The sequence below is a fragment of the Colossoma macropomum genome, unplaced genomic scaffold, assembly GCF_904425465.1.
Source record: "Colossoma macropomum unplaced genomic scaffold, Colossoma_macropomum, whole genome shotgun sequence".
Lineage (NCBI taxonomy): Eukaryota > Metazoa > Chordata > Actinopteri > Characiformes > Serrasalmidae > Colossoma > Colossoma macropomum.
In genome coordinates, this window is record NW_023494796.1 from 21,138,531 (window position 1) to 21,158,590 (window position 20,060).

Below are 20,060 nucleotides of genomic sequence, written 5' to 3' on the forward strand. Positions count from 1 at the left end.
AAATGGGGTGGTGAAAGTGGTCTGAGAAACTTGCCATAAGAACGTAGTCCCTAAACTGATCTGTAGGGACCCAAGACGGTCCATATTTTTGTTCTATTCCAGTGTTTCCTGAGGACTGGTTTGAAAAAGGAACAACCCATTTGTTGTCCCACACTTCAACTCCACCATCTTTTTTTTTGTATCTTTTATTAATTTGTAATAGTTCTTGAACAATAGGTCAATTAACAAGAAATGAAAGAAAAAAATGCCACATATCAGCATTATGCAAATGATATCTTGGTAATTGATGCCTACTACCTTCTATACTTCTATTCTATTCAGGTTTGAGTGGCCTACACAAGATTAATAACCAAATAATAATCCTGCAGTTCATGACATAAAACTACCACAGATATATGGAGACAACTTTGATATTTCCAGCATATCTATCACCCTAATGAGGTTTTGTTTTTCAATTATTGTGAAGACAATTTACAAATAGTTAAATGACTAAACACTAAAAACACACCTCACCTGACAAATTGCAAAGATTTGAAAAACCTTTAACAGGCCATAAAATTAAGAATACCCTTGTCCCAAAATGCCTCAATGTGGAGAAAGTAAGTCAAGACAAATATTTTACACAGTTTTCTGATCATGACGGAAGACCATCAACTCCAATCTTGTAGCTGTGGTTCAGCACACTTTTACAGATGTTAGGGGAACAGGGGGTGAGCCTAGGCCCTGTGATCATCAACTTCCACAATATGGCAGTGGCTCCCTCCAAATGAGTTTTTTTCCCCCAGAACACACAAGCACAAACACACACACACAAACACAAGCACACATGCAGTCAGACCACCAGTTAGGCAATCTGCCTAAGCCTTTTTTCCAGGATATTTGTGTTAGTAACATTAGTTTCACAAGCGAAAATGCATGGAAGGCCGCAGGGCTACACAGGAGGAGAGAGAAAAAAGGGGGGACAGCATGGAGAGATTGATCCAGGCATATTTGAATTCACACAGTCAGATGCATCGTCTCCATACAAACACAAACATGCACCCAAGAAAAAATGCCCCCACAATACAAGCAGTATGCTGATATGGCTTTCTTTTCAATTAACATTAAATGTAGCTGAAACACAGCTTGTTAATCAAAGATTTTCACACACACACACACACACACACACACACACGCTGTCAATGAGTGTGTAGATACTCCACCCTGATCGCAGAAGTGCGGTGAAGTCCATTTTCTCTTTCATCAGCATGTGGCAATAAAGCAGCAGCACAGACAACATGGCCATGCAGTGATTTATCACTATTCAGGGGCCCATTTTATTTTCCTGATTACTGCGGGCAGCTAACATGAAGAACAAATTAATGAAAATGCCACGGAATTATAAACTCCACTTTGCTCGCACACTGCCTGAATTATCTCTCAAGACAGACGCATTAAACATGCCGATAACCTATGAAGGATGGTTTTCTTTCTCGCAATCCTCTTTTTTGTCTTTTTTTCTCTTTGCCGAGCAAACTTCTGTTTGTTTAATAAGCTGAGGGATGAGGAGGAATTGAGGGGGATGGAGAGAAGGGTGGGGGGGGGGTGGAAAGAAGGGTCGGGGGGGGGGTGAATGAATATAGATGATCAAGAATGAATGAAGAGTTAGTGTTGTAGGCCAGGGTGCGATGTCGAAACAAGAATACATTTTTAGGGACAGCATGTTAAACTTTCGATTCTGCCTCATCTAAAACCTGTCCCTAAAATTTATCTGGTCTGCACTCTTTTACCACTGATTACAATTAATAACACAAGAAAAACAAGCTAGCTGGCAAAAAATAATCATTAGCAAGCAGAAATGTTTTTCACTTGCAAGAGATGTTTAATTCTACCACGTCATGTGTTCTCTGCACAAGCAACAAACATCTATATGCTTACATTTCTGTGGGAGGGGGGGCACTAGTTACATTAGGCATGCTAACTTCATTAACATCCATGGGCTGACGACATGCTTCTTGTCCGTCAGACACTGTTGAGGAGCACATCAACATTCCCTATTTTGAGACTGGTTTTGAAACTTTGCACTCAGTTTGTTCCCACCCTAATAAGTTTACAGTCCCACCCACATTTTGCCCAACATTTGTCATATTGTGCCCCCAGACATACTTGTTATAAGATCATGTCCTGCAAAGGAAGAGAAAGATCACTTTCACCAAGCAGTTTCTTGCAACCTGTATCTCAACTGTATCCTGATGAGATATTAAACACATGCATTTAACCTTTGTTGTCTCTCCAGTTAATCAAACTGAAATTTGACTGTTCCATGTTTCTTTTTTACGGTCAATGTAAAGATGGATGCTTCCTCCAATATTACAATTTTGCATATCATTGTTCAATTTCTTGTTTCCTGTGCATTTGTTTCCTCCATGGCTAACCTCCTTTATTATTCCTTGTGGTCAATGCTTTATGATGAATAGGAAGTGGTTTTGGTTGTCAACAATCTGATTTGAAGAGAAATGTATTTACACTTGTATAACATCTGGCTGGAAAGCATCTCAGACCACCTCCTGAAAAAGTCTGAGCAATCTGTTTAAATGCTTGGGTGCCATTACACCTCCATTTTACTGAGGATAATGAGGATCCCTATTCAGATAAAGTATAATTCTGATACTAAAGCCTTATGAAAGGACCACGTGTAAGCAGGATCTAAAAAAACTTGATGGTTTTAAATGTGGCATGGGCTAGTTTATGGGAATGTACAGCAGGGGTAAAAGAGAAAGCCGATGGAATCGTTCCCGTACCTATCTTCCATGCATTACCAGTCCAAGGCCAAGGTCTGCCTGGCAGACAGCGTCCTTGAAAAAGAAATTGGGGAGAGAAAGGCTTTTTCCCCCCCAAGAGCATTTTCACCCGAGGGTTGCCTCCTTTTTCTCATTATTAGCCCAGATAAATGTGGAGAAGCTCGGTAAAGTTCAAAAGCTCTGTGTGTCTTTCCTCTCACCCAAACAGTGAAGAACAGGGCAGCATCTGGAGCAGTGGACATTTCTGGGGTCTAGGAGGAGAAGTATAATTAAATGTTTCCCAGTGCAACATTTGTTGGTGAGAAACGCTCTTTCTGTGACTGAGATTTCTTGTATATCTTATAATTATGATCTATCAAGTTTTAGACACCTACAGATTAGCTGGCCTATTCACTCTAATGGTGGTCACTTTACTTTGCACAAAACAACTGCTCTGAAGTTTTGAGCTCCAGAGGTCAGCCATTGTAAACACCAACCAATGACTGGTTTTATGTGGCAGTTACCTGACTCATCACAACATGATGACATGAGCAGACATTCTGATGGCATCCTTTGCTGTGACACGGGTCACTGCACCAAAAAGCAATGCTCATTTCTATTGACAGGGACCTCTGAGAGGGGAAAAAGAAAAGGAAGAGAGAAACAATTGGAAATAAAAATATTTCATGATTCAAAAACACTACATATGTGTTGCTTTAAATTTAATAATCTACTAAATGCTATGCTAAATGCTCGAATGAGCCTCAAAACACACACTTACTTGCAGTGTGTCACTAAGCCGTGCAACTACTAGGGCCTAGCATGCTAAGCCAAATGCTGGCTTCACATGTACCCTACCTAGAAGTTGCACATGAATACCTTCAAGTCATAAATACTAATGGGGAACAATTCTGATTCCCTAGTTTAACTTTGCTTTTAACTTTTCATCATGGTCCAGAGGTTGACGGTAGAAGAATCTTTACTTTTACACATGCAACTTACTTTTAGTAGTCAGCAATTAGGTCACAGACATCTGCATGCATCTGTCACCACTGTATGTACTGTGCACATGTTTACAATGAGGGACAATAGGAAGACACCAAACAGATCAGTCTAGTTAACCAGTTAATATCAGTGATTTGCCAGCCAAATAAGCTTGACTGCCAAATCATACAAAGCATCTGAATGCTAAAAATATGACTTTGCAAGTTGGAAATAAGATCACCTGAATAGCATATATAAGCAGTATGCTTGTCCCCCACTGTGGTCAGGCTTTGAAGTACAGGGGCAGGGTTGGATCACTGTGGAAGTGCTGTGGTCAGAAGAGGGTGTTCTTGTCAAAGTAGCGGAAAAGGGCTATATTTACATTTACGTATTTAGCAAAGGCTCTTATCCAGTGCAACTTACAACAGCAGGCAAGTAGAACATCAAGAGTGTCGTCCAAGTCTCTTACTGGTATACCACAGGTAAACTCTCCACTAGGGAATCCAACTAGCAGACTGAGGGTGGTAAAACGTATATGGGAGTAGGGTGGTAAAATACTCGCCATTTGGCGAGAGTGTCTATCGTCGTTGGAGCAAAACAGAGCGCAGCTTGCAAAGGGCGGCATTAAGGGGCTGGCAGATGGGAGGGAGGGCGAGAGGCACCGCAGGGAAAGCGGGTGATGGATCGCCCGACGCAGCCCGTTAACGGGCGGAAGTTGCTGAGTCCACGGGGAGCTGGGTTTAAGCTAGGGAGAAGAGGAGCAGGAGGAAAAAGACAGCTGACGAAGATGAGCGAAACAGGGCTCGAGCAAGGAGCCCCTCGGAGATAACCTCAGAGACCCTGCAGAACACAGGCAGGGCATTTATTGCCAGAGCAGCTATGGACAGGCACAAGAGTGCTATTCATTTGCAGGAGGAGATATGAGCAAAGAAGGCAGCATGCTCTCAGATGGATTCGGAGGATTAGATGGGAAGAGATGAGACAGAGTAGAATTCTAAAGCTTCGCTTAGACATACAGAAGATAAATTGCTTGCCAAACTCTGAAGATGTTGTGTTACTTTTGCTGATGTATTTATCTGTCACCATGTACCACACATATAATGCAAAGCTTCAGACATGTTTTGGCCTTTCCTCAAAGTGAGGTGCCTTTCAAAAACTGGCTTGTCATGTGAGTTTAACTTTGGGAGTCAAGTGTGAGTGTGTGCAAATGTACAGTAGCTGGTTTAGCAAAAAGCAGCAATGCTGAGGCCAGACTCTCGATCAGTACATATATGAGGATGCATAAATGCATTCTGAACTATAAATCCATGTACAACAAATAGCTTACCATACACGAAGACACACGGCCAAACAAATTCTAAGGGTGCTAAATTCATACTCACAAACACATGCATTCCTTCATTGTAAATGACAGACCTGCTCCTTACTGACCTATTTGGAGCACTCATGCAGCACAGTGCCTCTTTACTGGCCGTAGCAGGGATCAGTATAAGTGTCCATGCCTGAGTGGGCAGCGGCAGCAGCCTGGCTAACACTCTCACACACGTAACCCCACCCAAACGCCGCAAAACACACAGACACACACACAAACTTTCCGCCACTGATTGGCCTTCTCAAAGTCATATCAATCCAGGGTTAGGACAGGAGGACAGAATTAGTGAGAGCTTTCGTTCAGCAGAGCAAATACGCTGTTGGTGAAAGCTCAAAACAAACAAAGAGACAAAGCGGAGGTCCAGAGTGGACAGGGTCCCCCTCGAGACTGAGTTGGAGCATGTCGATGGGAGCCAGTGGGCTAGGCTGTATGTTGATTAGGAGACAGCTTGCTTGTTAAGTGAATGTCAAACATAGCAGGGCTGAGAGGCAGCCCATCATCCATGCTGGGCCGGAAAAGCCTGGACGACCTCCACGTTTCCCAGGCTGGCGTAGTCGGCACAATCAGATGGACTAGCCGGCTCGCTAACCCATGGCTGAGCCGGGTAAATGTTTGGCTATTAGAGCTGATTCAGGAGCAGCTTTAATGTTCACTCTTGCACAAATCACTTAGTCAACCAGACATAATTGACATTTTCAATCTCTATGCGGGCTAGGCCTGTTGCAAAAGCTGACATGCAGTGCATAACACTTACTGAACCTACCTTGCAACTACCTTCTGTGACACCACTGCGAAGAGTACACTGATTAAACACAGTGGACTTCATATTTACATATTGTTACATAAATCAGGTTTATATTTATTTAGATTTCATATTTATCAACTTTCTTAGAATAAGTGAGCTGTTCTAAGTTTTGTGCACATCATTTCATGTATATAACAAGGACAGCAGGACAACTAGATCATATCTCATTTTAGGCATAACATAATGCGCTGAATGAGGCACATGCCGCATCAGTCCTTTCTTCTAGAGGATGATGCAGGCTGCAGCTCAGTCGCGAGTGTGACTGTTCAGTTAGGCATAGCTTTCAAGCGCTTATGCACACACTCGCGCACACACAAACACAATGTGTCTGACATTCTGAAACAGCCCTGATGTACCCACCGCTGGACGCCCACCGGCATTCATAGAGCTAGAACAATATCCACCATGCACACATACACAAACCTCCACATGGCTCACAAACAAAGCAGGCTGAACATTAAGGCTGGTTTTGGAGCCTGTGTGGTGCTTGGTTTAATACCCAGTGACACCCTGACAGAGAGACTTTAATTATGAGAAATGCATGCAGCTTGATTGCTTGACATTAATTAACTCTCGCTGTCTATTACCTGAAATCCACTGTCAGCCTCTGCAGCCCACTCATATAAGAAGAGTGGTTAGTTTAGAAGGTGAGAGAGTTAACACTAACAGAGAGAGGCTGTGTTTGATCATGTGTGTGAGAAAAAGAGAGTAGGTTTAGTCATGTTTGCCTTATGTCATATGCCAGGTAAAAAGTGCTAATGTGTGTTTGTGCTCAAGACAGAAAGACCAAGTGTTGAAGGAAAAGAAGCGACAAAGAGGAGGAGCTAAAATGTCAAGGAAAGGAGAAGCCAGATCTGCAATGAGAAAGAGACTCACCCAAAGAGAAAGAAAGAGAGCGACAGGGAGGGAGGAAGGAAAAAAAAGAGACAGAAAGAAACAGTAAAAGAGAGAAACGTAAAGAGTAAAAAAAAAGGAGAAGAAAAAGTGAGAGAAAGAACGAGAGAGAGAGGGAGAGACAGCGGGATGGATGATTAAAGTTAGCAAGTGAAAAGGACAAAATGAAAGAGTGAGTAAAAGAGAGAGACTGTGAAAAAAAAGAGAAGCAGGGAAGGAGTAAAAAAGAAGACAAGAAAAAACAATAAGATAGAAGGAAAGAAAGGGGAGAAAAAAGGGAAAGAAAGACAAAGAATAGTGAATGAAAACGAAAAGGAAAGATAGAGAGATAGAGAAAAGAGACAAATAGAGGAGGGAAAGAGTAAAAAAGAAAGTGAAGGAGTAAGCGATAAAGAGAGTGAAGGAAAGGCAAAGAGAGAGATAGATAGAGAGAGAGAGAGAGAGAGAGAGAGAGAGAGAGAGAGGGAAAGTTGGAGGAGGAAAAGAGGAAATATGTGGTAAAAGGGAGAGAGCATTAAAGTCCTTGCTAATTTGAAACTCCAATCATGTTCCTGTGGTATCATCTACAGCAGAGCTAAAGCTGAAGAAATGGATTCACACAGTGTTTTCTTCTTAAAAACAAAAGTAATTGAGCCACAAGGTGCTTAATGTGCCTCTAAAATACTCCGCCAAGCTTAGCCAAGACCGTTTCAGTGGTTTGGAAAAGACAAAAAAAGAAAAGAATTGTGTAATTCAGCAGCACAGCAAGAAGAACCGTCATGACAGTGCAGGAAGGAGCTAGGGTTTTGCATGATATAGCAAGAACTCACAGGAGATGTGATTAAAACAAGTGAGAATGGAGGACTGTGTGTGTCTCTTTGTTAGGGACTGCACTTGTATAAAGGCTCTGTCTGTTCTTGTGCGTAGCGTGAGGTATTCTCAGTAATAGCTGAAAACTCTTCTCCGGTGAGATTGCGCTTGGCTTCGGCGAGGACGACACATCAAAGCACTGGAGCCGCTGCAGGGAATTATGGGTAAGCGGGCACCAGCACTCATAATGGCATTATCCAGCATGCCATCGCACACTCTTATTAACTCTCCTCAGGCATGATGGCAGATGACCAGACAGCCTTGTTTTCTTTACAGCAAGGACAGGCAAGTAAAACAAAATGAGATACCACACATTCCATATTGCAGACATCAATACAAATAACAGCATGTTTCAGAAAACGAGGGAATTCTTTATAGGACATTCTAGCCCATGCATTAAACACAAGGCCCACAAGCACAAACCTATCTGGTCTGTGAAATTATTTAGATTTTCTATTAATAGTCTTTTGTTTTTACTATTTTATCCAGTCTCCAGTATGCACTGCGACATAATGTGTGCTCCCACTTCCCTCCCCCAACAACAATCTGTGGAAAAGTAATTTCACCAAGCACACAACTGTCACGTTTCAGCTGCAGCAACACTTAGTTTTGTAGTTCAGAACTCGATTCCAAGAATAAATGAACTTGCAGCTAACAAAAGAGGCCAGATGTCTACATCAAGCACATAGACAGGTATATAAAAAACTATATATATATATATATATATATATATATATATAGAGAGAGAGAGAGAGAGAGAGAGAGAGAGTTTTTGTAAGTGCCTATATTTCGCTGTATTTAAAAATGAAATACACATAGGCATTCTCTGGCCCACTGATTTCTTGAGAAATTTTAATGTGGCCTATGAAGTGGTTGAAATTGACACCCTTGTTCTAGAGGATCTTCCACCCTCCACAGGGCCACAAACTCAGAAATGTTGTACACAGTTGTTGTGCTCAGACCGACAATCACTCTATAAAATCAATAAAATATCAACTGCAAGGACAATTCTGTCATTTCTGGTATTCCCTGGAATCTAATTTAATCACCTAAAATGCCTTCAGTGATTGGCATTTCGGCTTTTTGAGGTATCCCTTACTAGTATTATTTTATTATTATATTAAAAGAAAATAAACATTCTAACATCTAGAGTGCATGGAAAATACAGGCTGCCATAAGCAGCAGTTTGTTGTCAAAACCTCAACGGGCCTCATTCACCAACTGTTAAGAAGAAATTTTTAAAACCCACTTATGCAGTTTTTCATGAAGATTCTCACACTCACCAATGTTTTCATATGTGGGATATGTTCTTCAATAAGAACAAAATCTACGCAAACTCGAGCACAAAGATGTGAATAATTCTGATATTTAAGAGCATCATGAATCTGTTGTGTGGCACGGTGGCGCAGTGGGTAGCGCTGTTGCTTCACAGCAACCTTTCTCCACACCTTTCTGTGTGGAGTTTGCATGTTCTCCCCGTGTCTGCGTGGGTTTCCTCCGGGTACTTCGGTTTCCTCCCACTGTCCAAAGACATGCAGTCAGGCTGATTGGACATGCTGAATTGCCCCTAGGTGTGAGTGTGTGTGTGATTGTATATGTATGTCTGTCTGTCTGCCCTGCGATGGACTGGCGACCTGTCCAGGGTGTATCCTGCCTTCCGCTCAATGACAGCTGGAATAGGCTCCAGCACCCCACCACGACCCAGAAGGATAAGCGGTTTAGATGATGGATGGATGGATGGATGAATCTGTTGTAGACATTTTCTTAGGACCTTTCCCAAGAGCAAATATCAGAAAAAAACTTTGGAAGATATTGGTGAATGAGGCCCATTGTTCTTAATGAAACATCTGTGTCCAAGTGGTCCTAATTGCCAGGAGCTCACAAGTATGTTGAGCTGTTCAATGACATTGCATTAACAGCAGTTTGAAATGATGTGGGATTTGGCTTCATATGCCTCGAAGACGAGCTAGCCTTTACCCTCCCAGCCTGGTGGCATTAAGTGATGGGGGAGACCTGGCCAGTGGGTGGAACTTAGCCTCAATTAAATTGAGGAGAAAAACTTAATAAAAAATAAACGAAGCATAATAATAATTCACTGTTCATTCTACATAATGAAAATTTCACACAATGTAAAGAGACACAAAGAGAGGCAAGATTCAGTTGCGAGGTTTCACATGACAGCCATAAGACATACTCATAAGTTTATACAGTGTCACATGCAATAAAGCGAGTGGTATACAACAAACAGAGCATGAGCAATTCTGCATTCCAGAGAGCAAAGCTGGAGTTGTTGCAGGCATAAAACCAAAAATGTGAGCGCTCAGACTGTCCCCATTCCTCACTTGCCTCCCACAAGGCAATGGTGCATAGTGCAGAAGTCAATACTAAGACCAGAGGAACTCTTTTTCTGGTCGATTCTTCCTCTTTAGCATTGCTCTTCACGCTCCAGGCTCAAACCAGGCCCTCCTCAGAGGCAGTAGGTCTAGAAGCTATGCGAGTGGACCTTCCGTCTGATTAAGTCTTTCTGTGCTCCACCCCTCCAGAGGGCGAGGCAAGCTGGGGCATCCATCTTCTTTAAGCAGCTAGCGCCATGTCCCGCTAACTGGGAGATTAAGCCCGGCTAACCAACTCCCTAAATCCTCTTTACTGCTCAGGGGGCCAAGCATGTCGGCCGAACCGCAAAACTGACCCCCCCTCGCCCCCACCAGCTCCCTCACCTCCGTCCAGCCACCTGCCCAAGCTTCCTTGACCTGGGCCAGCCATGCATTACTGGCGCCGGTCGATTGATAGATCGGGCCGTCCAGGCGGCGGTAACTAAATCAGCCGATCCCGATGATTCAGCAGCGGCCTGGGAGCTGGGGCCTCGGTCACCAATCACCAGTCACCACCGGGCCAGACAGGTATGGACATTCGCCTGTCACTCGGACTTAATTTATTGCTGGCCACAACATTGATTAACCTTGCGTTCGTGAGCTGAGTGTTCAGGAAGGGTTAGCTCCGTGGTTAGAGGAGCAAGAGGGGGGTTTACAAAAGTGTTTATTTGTGTGTCCAGTAAGTGCAGCAGAGGAGGTATAAAAATAAATATTCAGACAGCTTTGAGATGTCTACAGAACGAGAAAGCCATTGCCATTGGTGAAAGACTATGTGGAACATTCTAGCCTTAGTGGCTTAAATGCTTTATTCTTCCATTTTCAGCGCAGTACTAAGGTTTTTATTACTTTTCAGCCTTTTCTCTTTCTAAAAAGGAATAAAAGGTTGACTAAAATAATGTGTTAAATGTTCCTGTGCCTACTGAAGCCACTTAAGTAATTTTTGCACTCTAATTTCTTTAACGCTTAGGAGTCTTGGACTATTTTGGCTGATTTTGCCTTTATACACTACATCAAAAACACAAACAAGCTCAATGAAATGAAAAGCAGGTGTGGCCATAAGCCATTGTTTCGGCCATTTTTGTTTGTTTTTTGCTAGGCAACTCTTCAAAACAGTTTCTGTCAACAATGACACACGAGGCTACTTTATAGGACTTCATTTCCATGATGTGAGGTATCTTGTTTGTCTACTTGGTGGCAGTGCTGGCAGGGCCTGTGACCTTGTGTGGCTTTCTTGCTGGCATCTGTAACTGCGGTAATGGTGCCAGCCCCATCCCATTTTGTGTCCTTTTATGCACACACAATTATGATTTTTATATCAAATTCAAATGCTTCTATTTCTGTTTTTACTTGGTCTATCAACACAAAACTAAACAGCCACATCCCATTTTGCATACTTTTATGCATACACAAATATGATTTTTCTATCAAATTTAAATGATCATATCTCTGTTTTTACTTCATCTATCAACACAAAACTAGCCTATCTCATTTTGCACACTTTTACGCATGCAAAAACAAGACTCTTTTTAATCCAATTTAAACTATCCTATCACCACTTTAACTTAGTCTATCAACACCAAAAAAAAACTAGTATAGCATTTCAAGTAAGCATTTTCACGGAAGTTGAAGGCAATGCTCAAGGTGACCTTTTTATGTGGTGACGTCTTGAACCATCCACTATTTTGATCACGTTGGCATGAATGACGACTTCTGAGGGTTAAGATGCCCTCTGGTTAAAATCTACTTTTGTCATTTCGGCAAATAAAATGTCACACTTGTGATCTTTTTTTCCTACCACATAGTAGTAGTGGAAAAACCATGTTTTTTTTTTTCTTTTTTCTTTTTTTAGCTAAAATAACACTTTAAATGTCTCTGTCCCTACTGAAGCCACTGAAGACATTTATTTCCTCCCTGAACTCTTAACTTTTGTTATTTCTGTATGAAGCTGTGTGTGTGTGTGTGTGAGAGAGAGAGAGAGAGAGAGAGAGAGATGCACTAGAGATGCAGAGGTGAACATTGTCAAACTGTGGTATGTTCAACTCTCAGCACTGAAATATGCAAATGAACCACAGTGTTTCCTCTAGAATTTTTTTCAGCTGTTCTGGCAGGGCCACACATCTAAGTTAATGTTAGCTAAGTTAGTTTAATTTACTTTTCTCTCTTCTCTATACTCTCTGTCTTTCTTAATTATCTCTCTCTTTCATCGGGTGCATAGACATAGGAAGACAGAGAGTTGGGTGTCACCACGTGTCTCCACTTCCTGTATCCGCCAAATTAAAAGCTCTATGCAGAGTTTTGTAATTGTGGCCTAATGATATTTTATAAAATTCTAAAGCAGTGGCAGCAATAATTTTGCAGCAGTGGGTCGCTGCTGCAAAATGTATGTAGCAGAAACACTGAAAGCAGTGTCACATTCGTATTTAATACCCATTAAGTACATATTATTCACTGTTCAGCATGAGAAAACAAGCAAATAGGACATATTTAAATCACACATAAAATTACAAAGAAGCCTCAACATTACTCTTAAATATAATGTCATTTTCTTCCATTTTTGTGTCCATATTCTGCCTTTATTATAGCTTCTTTTCAGGTGACGTCCTTTCAGTGTTTCAGAAAAAAATCTCCAGGGATATTTCTTTACAAGTTCAGTCTTAGAAGTTGGTGGCAATTTCTGCTTCTCAAGATCCGTGTAATCCCAAACAATTCCAATGATGTTGAGTTCTGGACTCTGGGGTGGTCAGTCCATTGCTCAGATGATACCAGCAGCTTCTTTGTTTGAAAATGTTCTTCTTTTTGTCTCTTTTCTTTTCTCAGTAAGGGCTTCTTGACAGCTACACATCCTTTCAGACTTTTCGGACATAGTGTTGAGTTGTCTTCTCACAGTGGAAGGATGGACAGAAACATGCTTCGGCCTTGCTCTGCGAGACTGCGTTTTCTAGCACTTTGTTGGTGAGATGTTGTTGGTGTTAGATGCTTCCATTTCACAATAATAGCACTTGCAGTTGACTGGGGCAGGGCAGAAACTTAACACAAACTGATTTGTCGCATTCTTTGACAGTGGCACACCTTCACATGTTTACTCTTAAAAATAGAGGTGAATGCCACCAGCTTGTTTTTTCGCTATAAAAGAACTACTTTTGGTATTCTAAAGAACCTTCCAAAGGAGGGATCTTTAAAGTGAGATGTGTGAGTGTGAAGAATCTTTATGTACCCCCCCTCATTTTTTGCTTTTTGGGTGAATTTTAGGAACAGGTTGCAAAATTGCAACTGTACCTTTAAAGGGTTAAAAAAATAGTTTTACAAAGTTCGATTCAATCTTACACACACACACACAGACACACACAGACAAATATATATATGTGTGTGTGTGTGCGTGTGTGTGTGTGTTTGTGTGTGTGTATTTTTAAAAGTTAAGATTTCAAACTGAAGTATGAATTTATGCTGCCATTTCCTGCATTCCCTGCCACAAAGTACCTGATCCAGTTTATCAGGTGTTTTAGGGTGTAAACAGCAGAAACTGTGCGAGGTAGAGAGACTGCAAGATGTGCGCTGGGCCCACGGACTTGGAGCCATTACGTGAAATGCTAAAATGTAGCAAACAAGTCCATGGCTGCTTTTTACAACATTCATGAAAATTGGTGCAAGTTCATGTATTCACAGCTTTTGCTTGAGAAGTAGACATGTTGTTTGACTCTAGCATGTTGTCAAATTCAAGTGATGCTTTGATAGCACACTCATTGTGTGAACAGTTGGCCAGTTGGTAGATACAGAGTTAATGACAAAGCAGCTAAAGAGCTTCTAAATAATGTAAATGATCTATACAAATTAGAGAATTTACTCAGAATAGCATTTTGAAGTTGAGAACCATGAAAATAAGGGAACCTCTACTTCTATGAGTTTAGTCTACTGCTCATTTCAGCAAAGGACCAAAGACCAGTTGTATTTGCAAAATACACATACAGACCGCATGCAAGCTGCTCTCAGCCAATCACAGCTGCGGGTCATTACATTTTCAAATGCACGCTGAATTCTTCAAAGGAGAACTTGGTGGGGAAAATATTGAAGTCAAGATAACACTCCTATCTATTTTCCTCTTGCTGGGAAGCTCAGCTGGCAACATTCATTTCCCCCTGTTCTGTAAAATAAACTATTAAGAAAAGCCCAATTATTCAAACGCAAGCTGCAAATTATGAAATCTTTTAAAAGTTGGTTAAGCTTGATTTTTGTTTTTCTTCACAACAACCCTGGTGTGGTAACACGATTTAAGCCGTTTTCTCCGAAATAGGAAAACCATCCTTTTCACTCATTTAAAGTGCTTGTTTATATTTATTTGTTTTGCTCTTGTGGTTAGATGGCCAGAGGCTGCTCTCAGTCTCACAGCTGTAGCGTCCAAACAGCGGCTCCTGAAGCTAATGAAGCGTCTTGAGCTTGCTGAGCAGCAGTTGCTGCTATGTGGAGAGAAGAAGGAACAGCTGCTTCAGGACAAACAAAGATAATGGAAGACTGAAAAACACAATTGGTGTGAAGGGGGGTGGGTGGGTTTTTGCAGTTTTAAATAGTCTGAAGGTCAAGGATGCCCTTAAGCTGAGTTAGGAGCAGGCCAAACTGTAAAACAAAATTGCCAAACTATGCATAATCCTTACCAGAGATGGGCTTACATTGCTATGCACTTAACTATATACTGCTATTTTCTTTAATCATGAGCTGACAATTTTTCAAAACCGCATTCATTTTTCTGATATTTAATTATGTCATAATAATCAGTAATTACTCATTTACTAATATAATCAAGACTGACAGTCCCACTGTTCACTATTACTATTATACTATTACATTTTACTTTATTGTAGCAATTCTATTTAATGTTTTATTTTACTACAGTGTTTAGAGTGTAGTTACTGTATTTATTAGAGCCACTGTGGGTATTATAGCTGCTGTAACACCAAAATGTCCCGCTCAGGGGATTAACACAGTGAATTAGTAAGTGAGCAAGTGTGCCTATCTGTCTGTTCAATACACCAAGGCCAGTGAGACCCTGTTCAGCAAAGCCAGGGATGCTAGCTTTGTTTCATGGAGAAATAAGCTGTATCATTTTATTTGTTTTGACTGAAGATATCTCGCATGTGGCAGCCCTGTGCAGATAACTGCTAATTTTTTGCTGCATGTGCTCCCCTGCTATGACTAGCAAAATATCCCACAGACAACAATTCCCAGCCTTTCTGTGCTCACAACTCCAAAAGCAAAATGTGAAAACATGCAGGTTCTCCAATACCATAAGAGAGATCCTTCTTGAAGAAAAGGTCAAAGGTTTGGAAATATTTTGCAAAAGTGTAGAAATAATTTTCAATAGTACAAATCAATCAGCAAATAAATGTATAAAATGATTATATGCAACTTTACAGGTTTCAAATAATTAGGAGGGAGCTGTTAAATAAATAAATAATGTTACATGAGTCCAGAATGATGAACGAGCTGTGGACTACTCTAATGTAGCTGAGAAACCTATGAGGTTTTTAAAATAAGAGCATTCTGGATCGTTAATGTTAATATTCAGAATGCCTCACATTTTAAAAACCCCAAAGGCTGATAACTTGACAAAATCAGCATAAAACAGATAACTGAGATCACTGCCCAACAGACGACTGTACAGCAGGTAGTATAAAGCACAGTTATACCACAGAGAAATGATGCAGTGAAAGTGCTGATAAACATCAAGATAAAATTTATTTTACACTTTACTTGTATAGATTTATTGGAATAAAACTTTCAACACAGTTTACTCAATTTATCACATTTGAGATCAGCTAACCGTTCAAAAACAGTTTTATTTTGTATATTCCTACATTTTAACTATTTTCAAGCCAAATGGTATGAGACGAAATTGTGACGTGACCAGGCTAGTAACGTTATCTGAGATATAAGGCCAACAGCATTTGTCTGTTTATCTTAATGACTTTAGAATTTTTGCAATTCAAAAAGATGCAATGGCTTGCTTCACAGATCTCAGAGGAAGTCGTACTAGCTTTTGCCTAGCATGGGTGGTACCGTGCGACTGAGGGAGTCTTAGTGTGTGAAATTGGATATGCCTAAACTGGGGAGAAACTTGGGAAAAATCAAAAGAAAACTTAAATACTGAATAAAATATTTAAAAATTTTGCTAGTTTAAAAAATTTAGACCTTAAAAGAAATGGTAGCACATAGGAATAAAAGTCGAAAAATGAAACGTTATTAATATGACAAGTGATTTCAAACTTTTGAACACTATTGGAAAAGAGCAGATGTAATATTCACTTTTGCTGCTGCTGCTGCTGTATCTACATTCCAAAGAAATGGAAATCGAATTAGGGGTATATGTAATATCCCCTCATTTTCCTTCATGGGGTTCAGATCTGGAAAACACACAATACATTATGGCTGAGAAAGTCCATTGATCACTACATGGTGTCATTGCAAAAGATCCTTTGATACTAACCGGGTCAATATCAGAAGAGATGTTCCAATGCTATATCGGCCACAAGAGCAGCACACCCAAACTAAATGACTCACATGCACATACTTCGTGGATTACTGGATTACATGCTCTAAAGTCTAAATTTTGTCAGTCTGAGTCAGTAAAACCTTTGCCGAAACTATAATAAGTGGAAAAAAATGTGAAAAACATGGAGATAAGAAGTCACACAAAGACCCCTATGGTCACAAAGCAATTATTCTGCCTTTCTGATGGACATTCTACGAATGTTACTTAGAGATACTGATGAAAATAAAAGGCAGTTGGGTTTCTTCAAACAGCTGTGACTATGAGAATGGCAGCCCAAACAAGCTTTACTCCGTGTCTGTACTGTGCCCATATCAGATGTTCTCCTTGGCTGCAAATGGTTCATGTTCTACTAAGTCTACTGAAATAACCATTTAATACCTAAGCTAAGGATGACAATAAGTGGAAGCCAGTTAACGTAATTTAACTTCTATAATGCTTAATAACCCCAAGTAGCTTTGGCTCTATATTACTCATTCATCTTTTAGCAAGCACTCACATTATTTTAATGTTAAAAACAGTTTTTAACATAAAGATGGAAAGAATGCACAAGAGTCTCTAATACATAATTATTTTAACGGCAAGGGCTGAAGCACAGTGCCTATCCTCTGTTGAATCACTCACTAAAGAGTTCCAAGCTGCCTCTGGAAGCAACATCAGCAAAAGAACTGCACGTTAGGAGCTTCAGGAAATGGGTTTCCATGGCTGAGCAGATACACACAAGCTTAAGATCACAATGCACAATGCCAAGTGTCGGGGGAAGTGGTGTAAAGCATGCTGCCACTGGACACTGGACACGCAGTGGAAACATATTCTGTGGAGTGAGGAATCATGCTTCGTTATCTGGCAGCCTGATGAACAAGTTTGGCGAATGCCAGGAGGGTACCTGCATTACTCCATTGGGCCAACTGTAAAGTTTGGTGGAGGTGGGATAATGCTTCCAGTGAAGTGAAATCTTAATGCTTCAGCAGACCAAGACAACTGTATGCTTCCAACCTTGTGGGAACAGTTTAGGGAAAGCCCTATTCTGTTTCAGCATGCTCCAGTGCACAAAGAAAGGTCCATAAAGGCATGGCTGGGTGAGTTTCATGTGGAAGAACTTGATTGGCCCGCACAGAGCCCTGACCCCAACCCCACTTACAATTGGTCTTTTGGATGAATAGGCTGCAAGCTATTATAGCTGCAAAGGGGGAACCAACTCTATAACAATGACTATAGATTTTAGAATGTGTATTAGAATTTTTGTAATGTGTAGGTGTCCCAGTACTTTAATCCCTATAGTGTATCTTTTAACACTAAAACAAAGTTTGGTTTAACAAATATTCCTGCAAACACATGCCAAGCACAATTATCTCTAGTTGTCATGGCAAGGTTTGAAAGTTTCTTATAAAGTTTCACATCATGGTTTATAATGGAATGAACAGAGCAAACAAATACAAATGATAAAAAAATAACTACCACTGTGTATTTATAGATCTTTATGATTTAATCAGCCATCAGTCTCAAGACTTGAGAAGCTAGTTTGTGAAAGAGCGGTGAAACATGACTGCATATTTATTTTAATATAAAAACAAATTATGTTACTCAAAACCTTGTCTTGGTCATGACAAGCTTAAACACCCATTTATATCCAGTATCCTTTGGTGCCTCAAGGCTGAAGCTCTAGCACAACTGAAAAACAGTCCATGTAACCCAAATACAGGTGTTTGGTTTAAACCATCTCCAAGCTCCACAGCTGTCCTCACAATAAGGTGGGCTGCTCTTAAAACTTGTTACTAACATGTATGAACAGTACAGGCATGTTACTGTACTATTTTGCATGGTAACCTTTTTCTCAGTATCAGATAAAACTCACTAACAACAATGGCTTACAAACAATAACAATGTATGCTCATAAAATGAAACAGTTCAATAATTATATCTAAAAATGATTTGTAAACAACCACATTCAAAACGCGCTCTTAGATAAAGCTCTAATAGATCACTGACAGCCAAAGACAATGCTATTAAATTATATAAAGCCATTTGTCTGCCAGATGAGTTTGAGGTTGATCCTGTTTTGAAAATATTGTGCAGACCACTGCATTAGAGAAAAGTTAAGAGAACCACTAGACTCACATTGTTCATGTACTCGCTCAGCAGGTCTTGCAGGGCCTGGCGTACGGCGTTACACTCAGCCACGATGCGCTCGCGTCGGTCGTCCCGCGTGCACGACGAGTCAGCCATGAGAGCAGCACCACTGATGATGCTCTCCAGACGTTCCTCCAGAGATGGCCGGAAACGCGCCTCGCTGAACGTCAGCGGATCCAAAATGATCTTATTCTGAAAAAGAGAGAGAAAGAAGAGGATGAAAAAAGTCACACTGAAATTCTACACTGACAAAGCAATAAACTGTTGAGTTTTTGATGGTTAAAAGTAAAGTTAGTTTTTATATATATCTTGCTGTTGTCGGAAGAAAAAACCTCGTGTCTCCAAAATGGTAACTTTACAGGAGAAGGAAAAAAAAACCTTACTTTACTTTTAATTTAAGTCAGTGGAACCAGAATGTTTTCCATGTCATTTTGGGCCATTTCTTTTAGTCCATTCATCATGAAATTTACACATAATGTAAAGGGCGACAGGCATTCTTAAATTATGTCAAAAAACTAAAAAACGTCAAAAATGGAGACACAAGGTTTTCTTCTGACAACAGCTATACATATACATATATATCATACATTTTATGCTATTTGAACATACTCTGCAGTATTTTCATATTCATATTCAGGGTATGTCAATGTTTATTTTCCACATAACCCCTAACATGTTCATGAGACATGCTACAAGAAACATTTTTTTCATCTTCTTCCCCCATAAAAATACTTATTTGAATGAGTTCTACTATATCATTGTGCATAATAGACAATGGATGTAATGGTGATGCTATATTGATATGTAGCGTTCATGTAAAAAATTTGTAACAATCACAGAATAATGTACTACTCGTGATAAAAATCATACAGTGGACATTACATCCATGACAAGAAATAGAGTTATGCTGGTATAACCCAATGTCATCGAACCTGAACTAAAGGGTATTGAGGTGGGGGGGATAATAGAGGCAAGATCAGTTTGGCACGGTTGCAGCAGCAGACGGCTCAGGGCAATGTTCTGGAGCCTGGAGGCCGTGCAAGCAGAAAGGTGACCTTCAAGACAAAGCTCCGGGCCTTGGTTACAACCAGTCCCGCCGTTTAATGGCCCTGTTAAGAGCAAAATGCAGACTTCAGGGCCCTTGTGCTTTTATTGTTCAAAAGTTTGCCACAAAATAGAGGTTTTACGGTCACTACAGCAAGGTGGGAGAGAATTACCATATTGATGGTAGTGATATTGTTTTATGGCTGTACGATTTGAATATGCCGTTCGCAGCAGTTTGCAGCATTAGATGGGGGGTATTTAAGAGGGATATGTGTGTCTGTGTGTGTGTTGAGGGGGTTGGTGGTCTTATGTT

General features: G+C 40.6%; 1 protein-coding gene across 3 annotated transcripts in view; it reads right to left on the reverse strand.

Annotated features, from left to right (window-relative positions):
• Positions 1 to 20,060, reverse strand: part of ctnna2 (catenin (cadherin-associated protein), alpha 2) — a 550,144-nt gene that overhangs the window by 360,626 nt on the left and 169,458 nt on the right. For all 3 annotated transcript variants that reach the window (XM_036583115.1, XM_036583114.1, XM_036583112.1), the window contains exon 7: positions 18,692 to 18,895. In XM_036583115.1, the coding sequence (XP_036439008.1) occupies positions 18,692 to 18,895 (204 nt within the window). The remainder of the gene's footprint in view (positions 1 to 18,691; positions 18,896 to 20,060) is intronic.